Genomic DNA, 15,455 nt, shown 5'->3' with positions numbered 1-15,455 from the left:
TCACTTTTGTTCATGTCCCACAGTCTCAAGTTGAAAAAGAAATACAATATGAAGCGAGATCTCACAATACCATGGAATATCTCAGCATTGCTATCACAAATAGTTTTCTTCAGAGAAGAGTTAGAGCCCAGTATCTATCTGAATTGCCAGACAAGAAATCCTACAGGGAGGTAAAAAAAGACAGAGATCCTTGTCCCTTTAAAGTTCAATCTTTTCAAGCATTTCCCTTTTTTCCTGTTTTCCCCACAGATAGATCCCTCACATAAGTTTTCTAATTTACAGCTCTTCCTCCTGCTGACACACTCATCCTCACAACCTGCAGAAACTGAGACTCAGTCAGAGTCTTGCCTATTCAGCATGTCTGAAAAATGTTTTCTTTGAAGACTATAGAATGAAATAGCCACTTGAAAAAATACAGGCAACAGTGGTCAAAAAGTAGCACTTCTAATTAACCTAGGGAAAGAAATCAATGTGTGGAGAAAGAAAGAGAAAAGGAGAGGACCAAAATTCCTTCCAAAGGAAAGTGAGGAAACTGGCACTACCCATGCAAGTGCTTAAAATCTTCATATAAAACCTCCTATCAATTCCATCAAAGGATTCCAAAGCCTTCCAGTGAGAAGAGGTTCTATCTGATGCAAGTGCAAGCATGTATCAACCTTTCTATAAACAAGAAAGATGTATGCACACTCACAGACCTGATCCAGTCCCCTTCTGAAAGCATTTTATTCTTTCTATTGAGGACACAGACAGCCAAGGGCTAACAGCCTCCTAATTTTAAGGCCTCACTTAAATGCTTAATTGTCCTGTCAGAGGGATAGGGGACATAATATCTTGCTGGGACTACATATAGATTCCAGCCCAGAGGAGTGTTTTGCTCTTGGCTATTTAATTCATTCCTGTGGAATTAGTGTCCTCCAGTAAGACTTTTGTTCTGATGACTACTTTGATAAATGCTAGGAAGCAGAAGGATATACATTTAAGCACTCTAAACCAGTTTAATCCTAAAAGCACAATATGCTTTAGGGAAAATAATGAGAATGGAAATAAGCAAACACACAAAAACTACCACTTGGCTGTAACACAGTAGTGCCTGGTTTCTGATGACAGTCAGAATGCAGGACTATTCACATTGCCCAACTGCTACTGTACTGAAACAATTAAACACCAGGGGGGAAAAGTCATCTTAATTTGGTTCTCATTGTAGCTAATAAAACTAACATTGCTGTAGTAAAGCACTGAAAACGCGTCAATGACCGTTGCAGTGTCTTGGCTTCCCTTCACTGTGACGTAGGAGCAGAGGAGCTCTGTCCTGAGAAATCAGCAGCAATGTCTATGCTGGTAAATCACATTATTTCAGAACACTTCTCCCAGCAGCAGCTCAGCTGTCTCCACTGTCAGGCTGTCAGGACAGTCCATAACTCGGCCATGACCTGTGCCAGCCAAGTCTCCCAATTTTCTGACAGGCTTCAGAAGTCATCATGGGCCAGGAATCATTCCCTCCTGGTAATTTGCATGCAGCCTCATGATTTGGGGGAAGAAAGGAGTATGTGATATGGGTGTGGATTGTCTGTGTCACCTGGCCTCAGCCATGAAAGGATGAAATTATTTTCTCTGCCTATGCAGTTTCCTTCATGTGAGGGAAATGAATGTATATATATATATAGCTGTATATTCCCTGCCCTTAGGGAAGTAGAAAGAAAATCAGATTGTTGGTCTTTAACAGCTACACTCTCTTTGAAAGGTGCTCATGTCTTGTACTTATGGAATGACATAAAACCCTCAACATTTCAGGCAGTTTCAACATGCCTACAAAAGCAGGGGAGGCATCTCAAACATTTAACTAATATTAATCAAGCTTCTGATTGTTCCTGTGAAATGCTTCAACACAAGCAAATCAAAATTACAAGAGAAAAACAAAAAGATCAGAAGATGCTTCTCAAGCCTTGTAGCAATCCAATGACAAACAAATGAAGAAAACAGAGAAAAACAGATTACCCTTTTACTCTAACCACAGGTTATAGCTCCATCTAGGAATGTGAGAAACCAAAATTCTTAAACTTTCAGAGGAGTATTTATGGAACTAATATACTGTAAAATAATGAATGAATGCATCAAATTGGTTCTGTACTCTCTTGCCTCAAGCAGCTTAGCACAAATAAAATTTGACACTAATCAGTGCTAGCAGTTTTCACAGAATCTGAAAACCTATTATTTCTTCTGGCTGCAACTAAAAAAATTTGGCAACTGTTTCATTATTGATGCTAGCAAAGTACTTCTAGTACCTATAATTTTATATTGGTGTTGACCTGGTATTTGCCTCTCTTGACCACACACATTTAACCTGGTACTGACAGAAGAATTATGGTTGAATTAAAAGGGGTTTTCTGCATAATCAAGTGTCTGCTGCCATGGAAATATAATGAGAGATGAATGTTTCTTCTATGTAAAAAAAGTTCAATTATGAAAAAAATATATAATCATAATAAAGGTATTTTCCAGCCAATAACAAGATGTTCAGGCACTAAACAGATATATGTATGTACTAAGCTACAAAAAAAAACCCACTGTAAAATTAAATGGGATGTATTGGTTTCCTTTCTAGTTAAAAATTATTTAGAAAGTGCAAATATTATCTAGAACGAAAGTAAAATAAATATGTTCATCTTAAGACCTATTTCAAAATGTTTTAGTCATCTTCTCCCTACATACAATAATTTTTCTTCACACTTCACACAAAATTTTCCACGTTTTAACCACCAGGAAAAAAAAATCTTATTACACATTTCAATGGTATGCAGTGGAAAATATTGACATATGCAGCAGGACACAGTGAACAGAAAATGGTTATATTTTAAAGGTGCAGCACATTTTTTTATTAATGAATACTAATATGTTAGGTAAAATTCTTGAGCCTCTTCTTTACTTCTTTAAAGTACATAATACAGTGTTTCCATTATGGAAAGGGCCCACAGTCACACATGGAACAGACTGACTCCTGCGTCTTCCTAGAGCCTTTGAAGTCTGTAATGCTCATGAAGTGCAAATATTTCTGTAGATATAGAGTCTAGATCAGGATCTGTGTATGCCTCAGGTTGCCTCACAAAAATACGTTTCTGCTCTCTGAAATTAGGTGGTAAAATGTTATCACATTTTATTTACATCATATTCCTTTCATGAGATGAACTCCATTGACACAATTTAAATTCAAAGCCAAGCATTTATGAAGTTCAGTGAGATAAGCCTCTGTACTATGGCAATGTCCTCATTTCTGGGAGGCCTGTCTGCTGCTCAGTGCAGGTCTAGAACACAAGGCAGCAAAAGTGCCAAATGGAAGCCAAACATAAAAAGACCTGCAACTAAGCATAAAAAGCATCATACAAGTATAGCCCTAGTAGCTGTGTGAAGCTACCAGGCAAAGATATACACTAAAATCCAAAATGAGGCAATGAAACAATCAAATGAATAAGCAAAATGCTAGTGGAACTAATATATACACTTCTAGACATACTGAAAGAAACTACCCCTTGCATTTTGGATGGTTACCATAAAGTTGAAAGTGCAAATGTCATTTGCATTTGTACTTGTAAAGGGGTAAATGTGCATGAAATGTATAAGGCAAATGTGCATGAAGTGAATACCAGTCCCTTCAGACAGCACCTATTAAAGTGGATTACAGCTCCGCAGCAAAAAGGAAATTTGATCAAAAAGAGGAAATAAGTAATTTAGCCTTGGGAAACTGGTGAAAACAGAAGGCAAGACAAGGAAAGGCCAGGCAAGGCAAAGTAAGGCAAGGAAGGAATAAAGCTGTTGATGAATATTTGGCCTTATACACATGTACATAAATATATACATAAAAAGCTTGAGATCACAATCCACCAAGCATACTGTCCACCCATCTCAATCTGCATGCAAACCATGCTCCCTAGGCTCCTGGTGTGACACCAGGTAGAAGATGTGTGAAGGTGACAGATGGAGTGTACCAAGGAGTTCAGAAATAGTATGTGGGTTTTTGATGTGAGGACACAAGCATAAACAAACACCTCTCACTTCCCAGAAGATTTTAACCATTGACATAAGTAATTCAGACATTAAACAAGTAAAAGCTTTGAATACAGGGAGCATAACACAAGAAGTAAGCTAAGCTACATAGTCTCTCATTTCCTCCAGGCCAAGTTTGGGGGGCCTGGGAAACAACCCAGATGCTCCTAAGTGTCACACAAAACAGATAAAAGTTTCCATCTAGTCATGCTTAATCACCCTACAGGAAAACAGAATTTCTGTAAAACAAATATAAGGAAGGATGTAAGAGTAATATTTTGACAGATTGAGTCAGTAGAAAGGTTTTCATTGTGATAATGAGAGCTGCTCAACTGAGACAGACAGCTCCTCAATAGATCCTACCATTCTATGGTCCCTTATCTCTGTTTTCTTTGTGAAGCAGCCCACTCCTGATGTTTCCTGGAAAAGAACACTTAAAATTATGGCAAAAAACAACAACCTGATGATAATCAAGGAATAAGAGGTCCACTTTCACGCAATTAATTCCATGCTCCAGTGTTTCCTGTATGTAAAGAGCCTCTGGAAAGTCTAAAACCATCAATCGATGAAATTTAGTCTGTCCAAATTTGTACCTTTATGTTTTGGACCTACTACCTCAAACATTTAACTAATATTAATCAAGCTTCTGATTGTTCCTGAAAAAATAGAAAATCACCTATTAAGCACCAATGCACCTCAAAATTCACAGAAGGAGAAAGAAGAGAGAAGAATTCAAGGCAAGCCATTTGATTAGGAGAAAGACTATAGATAGAGGTGATTTTCTGTGGTGGCCTCCCTTCCCCTCTTCTCATGGAAACACTTAGATAAAAAAAATACATTTACTAGAAGTTTATGGTATCCACCAGATCTTCAGATAGAACTATTGACCTCTATGTTTTCTGTTGTAAAATCAATAAAATAAAGAAAAAAATGCAAGAAAAAGAAAAATAGCAGCATAAAATTTCAGGCTGCTAATAGTAGCACTTCTTAGGCTATCTTTGTGTATTCACATTGAGAGATATAATATACTTCTCACAATTTCATTACAAATTAAAATTTCGCCAGATAATAATGTTCTTAAAAATATGTAGTCCTGGCATTTAGGAACTTCAGAACAGGTACTAAGGCAATACTGAACTTCAAATTACAGGTTCAACTTTTTAAATAGTACTGTTAAACAGAAATATGGATGAATCACACTCATCCTGGATAAAATGGAAAGGCATTTGCATGACAGTGATTGCTGACTTCAATGAAAGTACAGACATTTACCCCAGTTGAGTGTCCCACCTTGACCAAGATACAGTAAACACAATTCCATGCCTGGAGCCTCTATGAGCACAGGTCAAGGCCCAAGTCCTCACATACAAAACTGTGGGGATGCACCTGCTGAGAATTTCAGCCTACGTCTTTGGTCTGAGTACAACACAAATTGGATTATACATCTAAGTTTCTGGAAAATTACCCTTTATTTTTTAATCCTCTTGACTATAACCATTATGAGTGGTTTCTGCCATGCTTCTAACCCAGAACCTTATCCAGAAGCCTTTACTCATGAAGAGATCACTTCTAAGAGGAAAGTGTGAAAACAGATTTCACAGGCTGGTCCATCATCAGACATTAAAGGGTATAATTTACCATTTTTTTACACTATTAGGAATATTTCTACAGGATCTATATTTAAAACTAAAAGAGATGTCTTCTCCTTTTGCCAGCAGCTGTGTTACATCAATTAAATGGGTAAATAAGATCTTTCCCCAGAGGGGATATCACATGACCCTCTATTGATTAAGACTGCAGTAGAATGTTATTTGCAATCTTATTGCATAATGTAAATCAGGAGGTAGCTGTCAAGGTTTCAGAAGACAAATTGCCACTATCTTAGACAATTCATAGGCCTCTCTCCTTCTTGCTGCTCTTAATTCACAGTTAATGCATGTCTTACCAGGCTTAGTTTCTTAAATCAGTCTACAGAATCCTATTCAACTCAAACCTGGGTGTAAGTCATAGTCTACGTGGTCCTGCATTAAAATGGGTACTAAAGTGACCATTCCATCTATCATTATTTCAGAAATATGCATTATTTAATAGGATAACACAGCTTCAAGAAAGGATGTGAACTGAAAAATAGACACCTCCTGCAACATGCCTGATGGTTCCCAGGACAGATAAACCACTCCACCAGGCACAACTCCAGAGGTGCTCTCCATATAGAACATTTTTTAAGTCTTAGCTGAGTTTTGTGTACTTGACTTTCCAAGTAAAACATATGGCTAGAACTAGTCCACTACTCTCAAACCTCTACAGTAACTGGAGCTAGCATCAGTTTTGAGACTGAAAGGAACACCTGACCACAACCCAGCAGTCACTTTGCTCCTCCACTGACCTTCATTATTTCCTTCAAGGGAGAACCAAAGGGAAGGACTAAAATCTCCATTCAAATGACTGAACTGCACTATGCTGAAAAACCATCAGAAAAGGCCAAACTTTCTCTACTACTAATCAATCTCAGTTACAACAATTAAAAAACAAGTGCAACACTTTTCAAAATACATAACAGCAATATTAAACATTACCAAAATCTTCTGCACCAAAGTCAAAGAAATGGTCTTTAAGTGGGTTTTGGTGATTGTAAAATCGTATGAAATAAGGTAAGATTTCTGAATGGATGAAAAAAACAGTGGATGGTAGGACAGTAACAGATTCAGACATAAGTTACAATTGTTCTGCACATAGGAAAAAGTTCTCAACTTACCATCATCTGTTTGCCATTGCAAAGGATTAAAAATTAAGTACCTGCTGCCTGATTATTTCCATACAAATTGATTGATAAGAATGTGTTCATCTTCCCATCTGACTTAGTAAATTTAAAAGTAGCAGGTTTACTTTTCCGTTATCTAGAATGTCTGAGCTTCATAAAGTATTTGGAAACATATGCCACTAGAACTGTTGCCTAAAAATAATCTCTCACAAAGTGATAACAAAGTCTAGAAAAATGTCACCTTGCAGAAAATATGGAGGGGGTAAAATTTCATGAAAATCAAAGATATTACAGTACATTTCATTTGGTTAGACATGCACATCAACAGCACTAGATTATTATTGGTGTACCTTTCTATGTAAGGAAATTATCTGGTCCTCCAAAAAATGTATTTGTGTTAAAATCTTATTTTTCATTCTCCTGGAAATTTGGGAAATTAATCCCAACCCAATCTTGATGAGCATAAATGCTCAGCATGCAGCAAATTTGAGTAGTAGAAGAATAAGCATACAAATCCCTAAAGAGTAAATATGTGCACAGATTGCTCAGAACTTTAAGAGAAGCAGTTGGCACCTTAAAATAGGGTTGCAAACACTGCTTTTAGGTATTTTTCCCCCTTTGCTTTGAAAGAGCAAACCAGCCATTTCAGATTTTTGAATGTGAAAAGTGTCCTTCCTTTTATTGAAAGTATGACAACACAATCACTTCACTTATTTCATTGTTCTTGAAATAAAATAAAAAAAATAAAAAAAAAAAAAATAGAAAATGTTACTTACCTTAAAGAGTCTTAAAATATTTGCGACCATAATGGACACAGAACTTGCTGCAGCACCTATCACACCTGATATCTTGTCTGGCTTAGTGAAAATTGGTGGGTCACCGTTTGCACACTTCACATCTGAACCATCTTTTTCTATCAATGCTTGCACAAATGTTAAGGACTGCTCCAATGCATAAGTGTCCCTGGAACACGTATCAAGAATACGGACACCTAAGGTGATATTGGCAAGAAGATCAGGGTCTTTATTGATCTGATCAACTGCATACAGCATTGCCTCTAGTCTGTGGATCCCCTTCTCCTTCTTGAGCTCCCCACAAGGCACCCCTCTATCCCCTTTTGCATGAACGGGGAACAGTCCTCCCAAGATGATGTCCCCATCCAATCGAATGGAGTGGGCATATTCCTGGCCATGAGTTCTTTGCATCAGAGTGAGTATCCAGTAGAATTTGGCTGTTAACAGGAAGAAACAATGGCAGGAAACCAATCGTTTGCCTTCGTATACCATTTTCTCTGAAGACGTTGTTGCTATCCAGTACCCAGGTTTTCTTCTTGCTAAAGGATGAGGCTGACCATTTGAAGCTGCACTTTCTGGAGGCTACCATCAGTGCCCAGTAAGTAATATAGAACCATGCGGTAGGTAGCTAGAAAAAAAGATCTCAGCAAAAGTACATGAAGTGTGTTTTATAAAAGATGTCCACCAATGGAATGGGTTGATCAGCTTTTCTGAGGTGGTTTTTCAGTTGCTCCTAATCGATGCTGAGGAGTAGGGTCGTATGTCTGGTCCTGATGCTAAAAGGAGGTCAGTAACGTATGTCCTTGTATTTTGCCCTACAGCTGAGGTACTTCTGAAAAACAAATAAAAAATAATTTTTAAAAACAGTAAGAAATACCATTTACTTCAGCAGTTTTATACCTGCCACACAGTGTATTTACTTTTGAATAGCAGTTGAATAGGTTACATTACCTAGGTTTTACTTTCAATGTTCTTTAAGTTAGCAAATCTTGGCCTTCAGTGAATTTGAACACCTGGCTGCACTGTACTATAAGCCAGGAAATTGATGATGCCAGCAGAGCAACAGCCGAATCAGGGGAACTAAACTTAGCTTGGTGTTCAGATTCTGAACAGTAATTCATATTTACCTTCATGTTGCACGACACCCAGAAACAGACCTGATCCATAACACATTGTATTTTCTGTATTCCTGCATTATTCTGTTCAACGTTATTATTCTGCTCCAGCCTACAGAAGTGCAATAACAACTTACACTGTCACCCCTGGAGAGGTCTCATTTATGACAATGGAGTAATCAGGGTACCTGAATTTAAGTACACCCTTCAGCCAATGCATTACAAGCACATTCAACTCATTTGGATGTCAGACTGATTATTTCTCCCATACAATTCACTTGGGGGGGCCTAACTACCTATATCTAAATCTCCTTCAAGATAATGTCTAACACTAAATTATTCTCATGAAAAGGTAGTTGAATTCTCAAATACAAAGAGCACAACATATTATGTTAGGAAACCAGCTGAACATCCAACATTCCTTTTCCAACATTTGACTTGAGCTGAGGTTTAACATTAACAAGGTCTCTATTTTCTGCTTGCATTTGGACCACATTAAATAGGAACAATGTTGTGCCTGCACTGACATTTGGAGAGATCCCACTGATTTTAACGAGATGAGGATTTCAGCCTACATATCTAAACACCTGACTGACTGTTATAAATATCTCCAAATTGCCCACACTTTAATTCTCAAGTGAAGGCATTTATTTATTTCAATTCTTAACAAAATTATACATGCCTGAATAAATTTTTAAACCTCTGAGGAGAAGAAAGAAAGGGGAAGTAATTTTACCTGATGCTACATAGGCACACTGTGGGCAATTGCATTTGAACCAGTCACTCAATACATCTGTTACAGTCTACAGAGAGCAGTGGACATCCTAGGGTAGAATTTATGTTATCTTTTTCTTTACAAAAGTTTTACTTACTATGGAATTGATCACATTGAACAAGAGCCTGTACAGAAAATCCAAGCATCAGGCTCATCTGTAAATATCTACTTTGTCCGTAGTGATCTGACTTGCTCCTACCAAAAATATGGTCACACTGGAAGACCATACAGACAAAACCACAAAACTTTTATAGATCATGTAGTAACAAGACTCAAAATGCACTTTGATAATGCTTTTTTTACATTGTTTTTGTTACGTGTTTTTCTTACATGATAACACTAAGCTCACAAAAGTTGAAGCAGAGTCTTCAAATGATGGCTATTTGAAGACCTGAGAAAAAGATTCACAATGGAAAGTCTTTTACTGAATGTGAATCTCACTGTGATCTGGTATTAGAACCAGTTGAAAATGAAATGTTTGATGGGTATGAATAAAATAACTGCAATTGAGAACAGCACAGAGGACTTTCCATGCCCCATTTAGTTTTGCTTGAATTTGGCTCAGGGTTCAATCCAAGTGATACAAAATCTGTGTTGTTTTATGTGATAATCCCATCGTTCTCCCTTGGCTCTTTTTAGGCACACAGGTTATAAAGCTGCCTGGGCTTCAGCCCTGTGAGCCAAACTCAGAGTCATCCACAAACTCAACAACTTGACTCACACTACAGTGAGATTTGATCCAGGCCCATGGGATGCTTCTCATATGGTCCACACTGTAGAGAAAAGACTGGACTACTAACTAGCCACAATTATCTGTTCTTTTGATTGCCTTAGTAGGAAAAACACAGTTATGGCTTCAAAATAGCAAAGAGTAGACCTAAAATAGGTATGGAGGCAATTTCTTTATGGTTCCACAATGAACTCAGTCCATGCATGGATGTACAAGCCAGGCAAGGATAAATTCACTAAGGGAATAAAAGATAAGACTACTCTTGTTTAAAACTATATGGAGAACAAGAAAGTACCACTGAAAAAGGGAAAATATTCCTGAAAGAAAAAAACACTGCTTTTTCTCTTTTTCAGCCACAGGCTAATTCCTTACAGCCAAAGAATGCCCAGAAATTGAAGCATCAGTCTTCATGCAAGCAAATAAGGATGAATTCAACTACTGCAACCCCAATTCTAACAACAATACAGAAGCTACAGTGAGCCCAAGATCATCAGTCTAATACTTTATCTGCAACTGACTGAAAATCAAATGAATTGGCAATTAGCATTTTTCAACATTATAGTCTTCATAAGCATTAATTGCTTTGCCTCAGTTTGCATGGTTTCCTGAAGAAGTATGTTTCTTAGCTGCAAGTGTCCACTGCTTGTCTATAAAAAAGAAATAAAATTTTAAAGTGTTCTTTTTAAAAATTTAAGACCTTTTAGTCTTTTTTTAATGTTACCTAAGAAATAAAAGCTTCTATTATGCTGCTTAATTTATTCATGGCACACTGCTTTTTATATATTGATTAACATTACCTTTTACAGAACATTTCAAGTCTGTGTAGCTAAGCAGAAAGCATATGATCTAAATTAATTCCATTTTTATCAATGAATTTTAGTGAAAAAGCGAGGCCTCTGGGCTATAAAGCCTGAATGAACTTTTCTCATGTGCAGAGATTTCATTTTAAGTAAAATGCTGTCCTTTTCCAAGTGACCATAAAAGTTTGAATTAATGCAAATATATTCTTGATTTACCAGGTTCCCCACTGTAGTATTTGGTGTTCACTAGAAACTTGAGTTCAGAGAAGAAATTCGTATATTTCCCCAGCACAGCCCGAGAGTAAGTGCACCACAAAGCATCTCTTCCAGTCACCTTGTAATACGTGCTTCTCTTGGGTTTATTTCATTAAAAATATCTGGCATTATCAGAACATATTGCTATTTTTAAAGTCAGTATTTCAGCACAAACCTCCACTTGTTCTGCTAGAATATATATTTATTTTTAAACCTAAGGAGGCGGAGTGCTGCAAGACAGTGGAGATGGAAACTTCTGCATGTAGTGTCTGGTTCTGAAATTACTTCCTTCATAAAATCATTCAGCTTTATCACATATTTGGTACTCAAGGTTGTATATTTTTGTACCACACTGCCAGAACCAGTTTGTCAGAATGAACCCAAACCAGTTGTTACTCCAACCACAGACTCACTGCAATAAAAGACAGGCTTATTATGGAACCTCTTTATGTTAATGAAAAGGTCTAAATAATGAGTTGAGTGACAGATAAATACTTAAATAAATATAGGAAATGTTTCTATTTTGTTAACAAGGTTCCTGAAAGAACTATCTTCAGCTGGCACTGAAGTTTTCACTGAAAACATGTAAAAAGATTCAATATATTCACCAGGAAATACAGTTTTAAACAATTTTACAATTACAGACAGCAGCAGGATGTCTCTGCAGCATAGTCAGGATGGACATTTTACGGCTGACACTGCTAGACAGACATACATGAACCCTTTACTGAGGGACAAAATAAGCTATCAAGTGAGGGGAAAAAATACCTCAGAAAAAATGTTTAAAATTTTGTTTGAGCCATGGTTGGAACTGCACTAAGATAAAAGAAAGCAAATATTCAGTGAATTAAGATATGAGAAGTTCTAGAGTGAAAACCCATTCACAAAATATCAGATTGTCCGGTCAATACAAAACTGATCTGGTTTTACTGAATGAAAACAAAACAATGGCACTGTCCATTATTAAGTTCTGAGGAGGGGAAAAAAAAAGAACAAATTTGATTATTTTGACACTTCGCCTCTGAACTATGAAAGAATTCTCTTTGTAATGTTAATTTAAATGTTCACAAAAGTTGCTTCTTTCTCCTGTACAGCATTCCACAATGAGCAAATAGATGAATTTCCACACAGAACAGGTAAAGAGTTGCCACCTGCACACAGTAACCCGACCCATATAGAAGATTAATGGGTTTTGCTGACAACAAAAGGGAATTTGGAAAACCTTTGGCCTTGACATCGCAACTCCTAACTTGCAAGAGAATTCTTCACTGATGTAATTAGTCTTATCTACCTCGCCTCTTCTGTAATGGTTTGCTGTGCCCCTGCCACAGAGGTAACCTTTACACAATAATCAGGACTTCAAGTCGAATCACTCTCACATCTCGTTTACAGGAACTATTTCTTCCCTTTGCAGTCTGATGCCTACCATCAGCCTGATCAGCCCCTTTTCAAATACCCAAGAACACTTGCCTTCACTTTCTACCTGCAAATATCCACTTACCAAACAAGCTACCCTGTGAAAATCCAGCACAGGTCCTTCTGCTGGGGTGAGAGTAAGAGGAGCCTACAATTTTTAAAAAGGAAACTACACTGAATATTTTCCTCTGTCCTTGGTTGGACTTAAAACTTAATGAACACCATCAGTATTAACACCTTCAGAAAAGGTTTCACCTCTGGTCTAGCAAATGATGATCAAGATTTTCCCAGGCACCCTAGGAGAGCTTTCTCTGTTGATTCCGCTTTCATTTGACCCTCTTCCCACTAGACTCCCTCTCCCCAGTCCTCACAGCTGTGTTCAGAGCAGGCGCTGCCGGTGAAGTCCGGTGCTCTGCAAGAACGGCTCTGCCCCCAGAAACGCGGCCGCCCGCCGAAATCGTCCCGGGGCACCCTGCAGGAAGGTCCCTCGCTGTGTCCACGCCCGACTCCGGCGACGGCCCCGGCGAGCGGGCGATGCCCCGGGCGAGCGCCGCTCCGCATCCCGCTCTCCATGTCCCGCTCTCCGTATCCGGCGCATGGCGCGCCGTGCGTTCTGCACAGCACTCGGAACAGCGCTCCGCGAACCGCACCCGCGCCCTGCGCACAGCACAGCGCGGCCAACTCCGCGGACCCTGCACAGCATTCCGCACAGCACCCCGCACAGCACTCCGAACATCATCCCGCACAGCATCCCACACAGCACCCCACACAGCATCCCACACAGCACTCCGCACAGCACCCCGCACAGCACCCCGCACAGCACCCCGCACCGCGTTCCGCACCGCACTCCGCTCTCTGCCCCTCCACCCCTCTCCGCCTGCCCCCGGCGCGCACCGCCGGGAGCCGACAGCCGGCCACGCACCGGCTTTCCGCGCGGCTCCTCCGTGCTTTCCCGGCTCATCGCGTGCTCGGCACCTTTCCCGGCCCGTGGAAGGGCTACCGCAGCCAGGCCGGCCCCGCCCAGCGGAGGGGCCCGGGGAGCGCCCCCGGGCTGGGCGAGCCGGCTCTCCCCGCGCAACTCCGCGACCATCGCCCATCACCGCTGCGCTTCTCCCTTGAAGGGAGCCCCCTATTGTTCTCCACTTTACTTAGCCGAGCGATTTAATATTTTTTGTCTCTTCCCAGGCTCATCCGTACCCCAGCTGGCGTGTGCTGTGAAGGGATTCCGGCACAGCCTCGTCGCGGCTCTCCCCGCAGCCTCGCTCCTTCAGCGAGCGGCCGTAGGACGGGTTTGAGCTGCCTCCCGCCGCGGCCTTGCAGCCGAGGCGGCCCGTGGGCGGGGAACGGAGGGCACATGCGGATCTCCCGGCTGGAGCCAGGGCTCCGCCGGTCCCCTCCGAACCCTGCCGGGCCGGGAGCGCTGCACCTCCGTCAGCGGCGATGCAAAAACAAGCGTCGCCTTTTATTTCCAGTCGCCGGTGATTCCTTCCTCTCCTTGCATACACTGGTCAGCTTTAATGCGCTTCTGCTCCCCCCTCGATGCAAACCTAAGTCTCTTTTAATGAATCCCTGGTCCCAGAGGTCAGAAGCTTGCAAACTCCAAAATGCCAATACCGGGTTTTCATGCACTTTTTGTCACTGATTGATTTTTTATTACTTGAGTTGTGTTGTACGGTTTTTGTGTTTGGTTTTCTTATTTCTCTGGTTTTTGTTGCTGTCGCTGTTGATGTTGGTTGGCTTGTCTGGTTTGGGTTTTTCGACCGTGTCATACATTCACCTGCCAACACTTCGTATTCCTTCAACCAGCACATGCCAACGCTGGGGATGCTGCTTCACGGCGAGGACAGGTAAGCCTTTGCCTCGTGCCGGCGCAGCCTCTCGCCTTCTTCCTCGGGGGAAGAAGCCCCCGGAGCTCGGCGGGAATCCTCCGGCCGCTTCCCTCCCCAGGGGCGCGGCGATGTCTCCGGAGGAGCCAAGGAAGCTGAGCCCACCCGGCAAGGTATGGGCGGGCGGCACCTCGCCCGACCCTGGCCCCGGAGAACTTGGCGGCGGCGGGCAGGGCTGGCCCGTGCCCCCGGAGCGGGGTAGCCCTCTCTTCCCTCCTAGCCAGAGAAACGTGAACAAGGTGGCGGAGAGCGCGGGGGGAACCCCTGTGTCCCCCTCCCCCTGGGGCTGGGAGAAAACCCGGGTAAGACGGCCAGCGGGAGACCTCACTGCTCGGGAGCTCCGAGATTCTCCCTTTTTGCTCGCTGCTGTGACGGCACCGTGTCCGGGATCTCTTTCGTTAGATCTGATTGGGGGAGGATATCGACAACAAAAATGATAAATAATTAACGCAAAAAAAATAAAAGCTCCCGGCGCCACGAAGCAGGAGGAGAGGATTGCCCGGGATTCCCAGCCCAAAAATCTTAATTGAGGCAAAACGCGCATTATTTGCTTTATCCTGTCTGCTTAAAATAAGAACTAAAGACGACACACACAGATACACAAATACCTTGATCGAAAAGAGTTGCATATCCATATTACTGTGGAGGTGCCTGGAATTGTACTCGGTGACAATCGGGAATAGCATGAGGTAATTTCTGTACAAGCCTCGTCTCAGACAGTTTCCCTCAGCAGCGTCAGCTTAATACGCGAGAGCTTAGCCTGGGACAGGTATCCCGGAGAGCGTGCTGTTTAACACTCGCGAAGAGCCAAGCCGAAGCTGCTCCACTGACTCCTTCCTCACTTCTCCTCCCCTCGCCTAAAAAAAAAAAAAAAAAAAAAAAAAA

At 41.0% G+C, this 15,455-nt stretch overlaps 1 protein-coding gene across 4 annotated transcripts in view; it reads right to left on the bottom strand.

The window, feature by feature from the left end:
* The window catches only part of GRM8 (glutamate metabotropic receptor 8), a 307,818-nt gene extending 292,378 nt beyond the window's left edge, over nt 1-15,440 (bottom strand). For 2 of the 4 annotated variants that reach the window (XM_015627896.2, XM_015627894.2), the window contains exons 1-2: nt 15,179-15,440; nt 7,576-8,425 (exon numbers count right to left, since the gene is read on the bottom strand). In XM_015627896.2, coding sequence (XP_015483382.1) covers nt 7,576-8,085 — 510 coding nt within the window. In that variant the 5' untranslated portion in view covers nt 8,086-8,425; nt 15,179-15,440. Of the gene's footprint in view, nt 1-7,575; nt 8,426-13,606; nt 13,777-13,881; nt 13,960-15,178 lie in introns of those variants that run through there. The other 2 variants (XM_033514645.1, XM_033514644.1) reach the window with 2 other exon arrangements.
* Between the last annotated feature and the right edge of the window lie 15 nt (nt 15,441-15,455).

Source organism: Parus major, chromosome 1A, assembly GCF_001522545.3.
Source record: "Parus major isolate Abel chromosome 1A, Parus_major1.1, whole genome shotgun sequence".
Taxonomy (NCBI): Eukaryota; Metazoa; Chordata; class Aves; order Passeriformes; family Paridae; genus Parus; species Parus major.
This window is presented reverse-complemented; position numbering and strand designations above follow the sequence as displayed.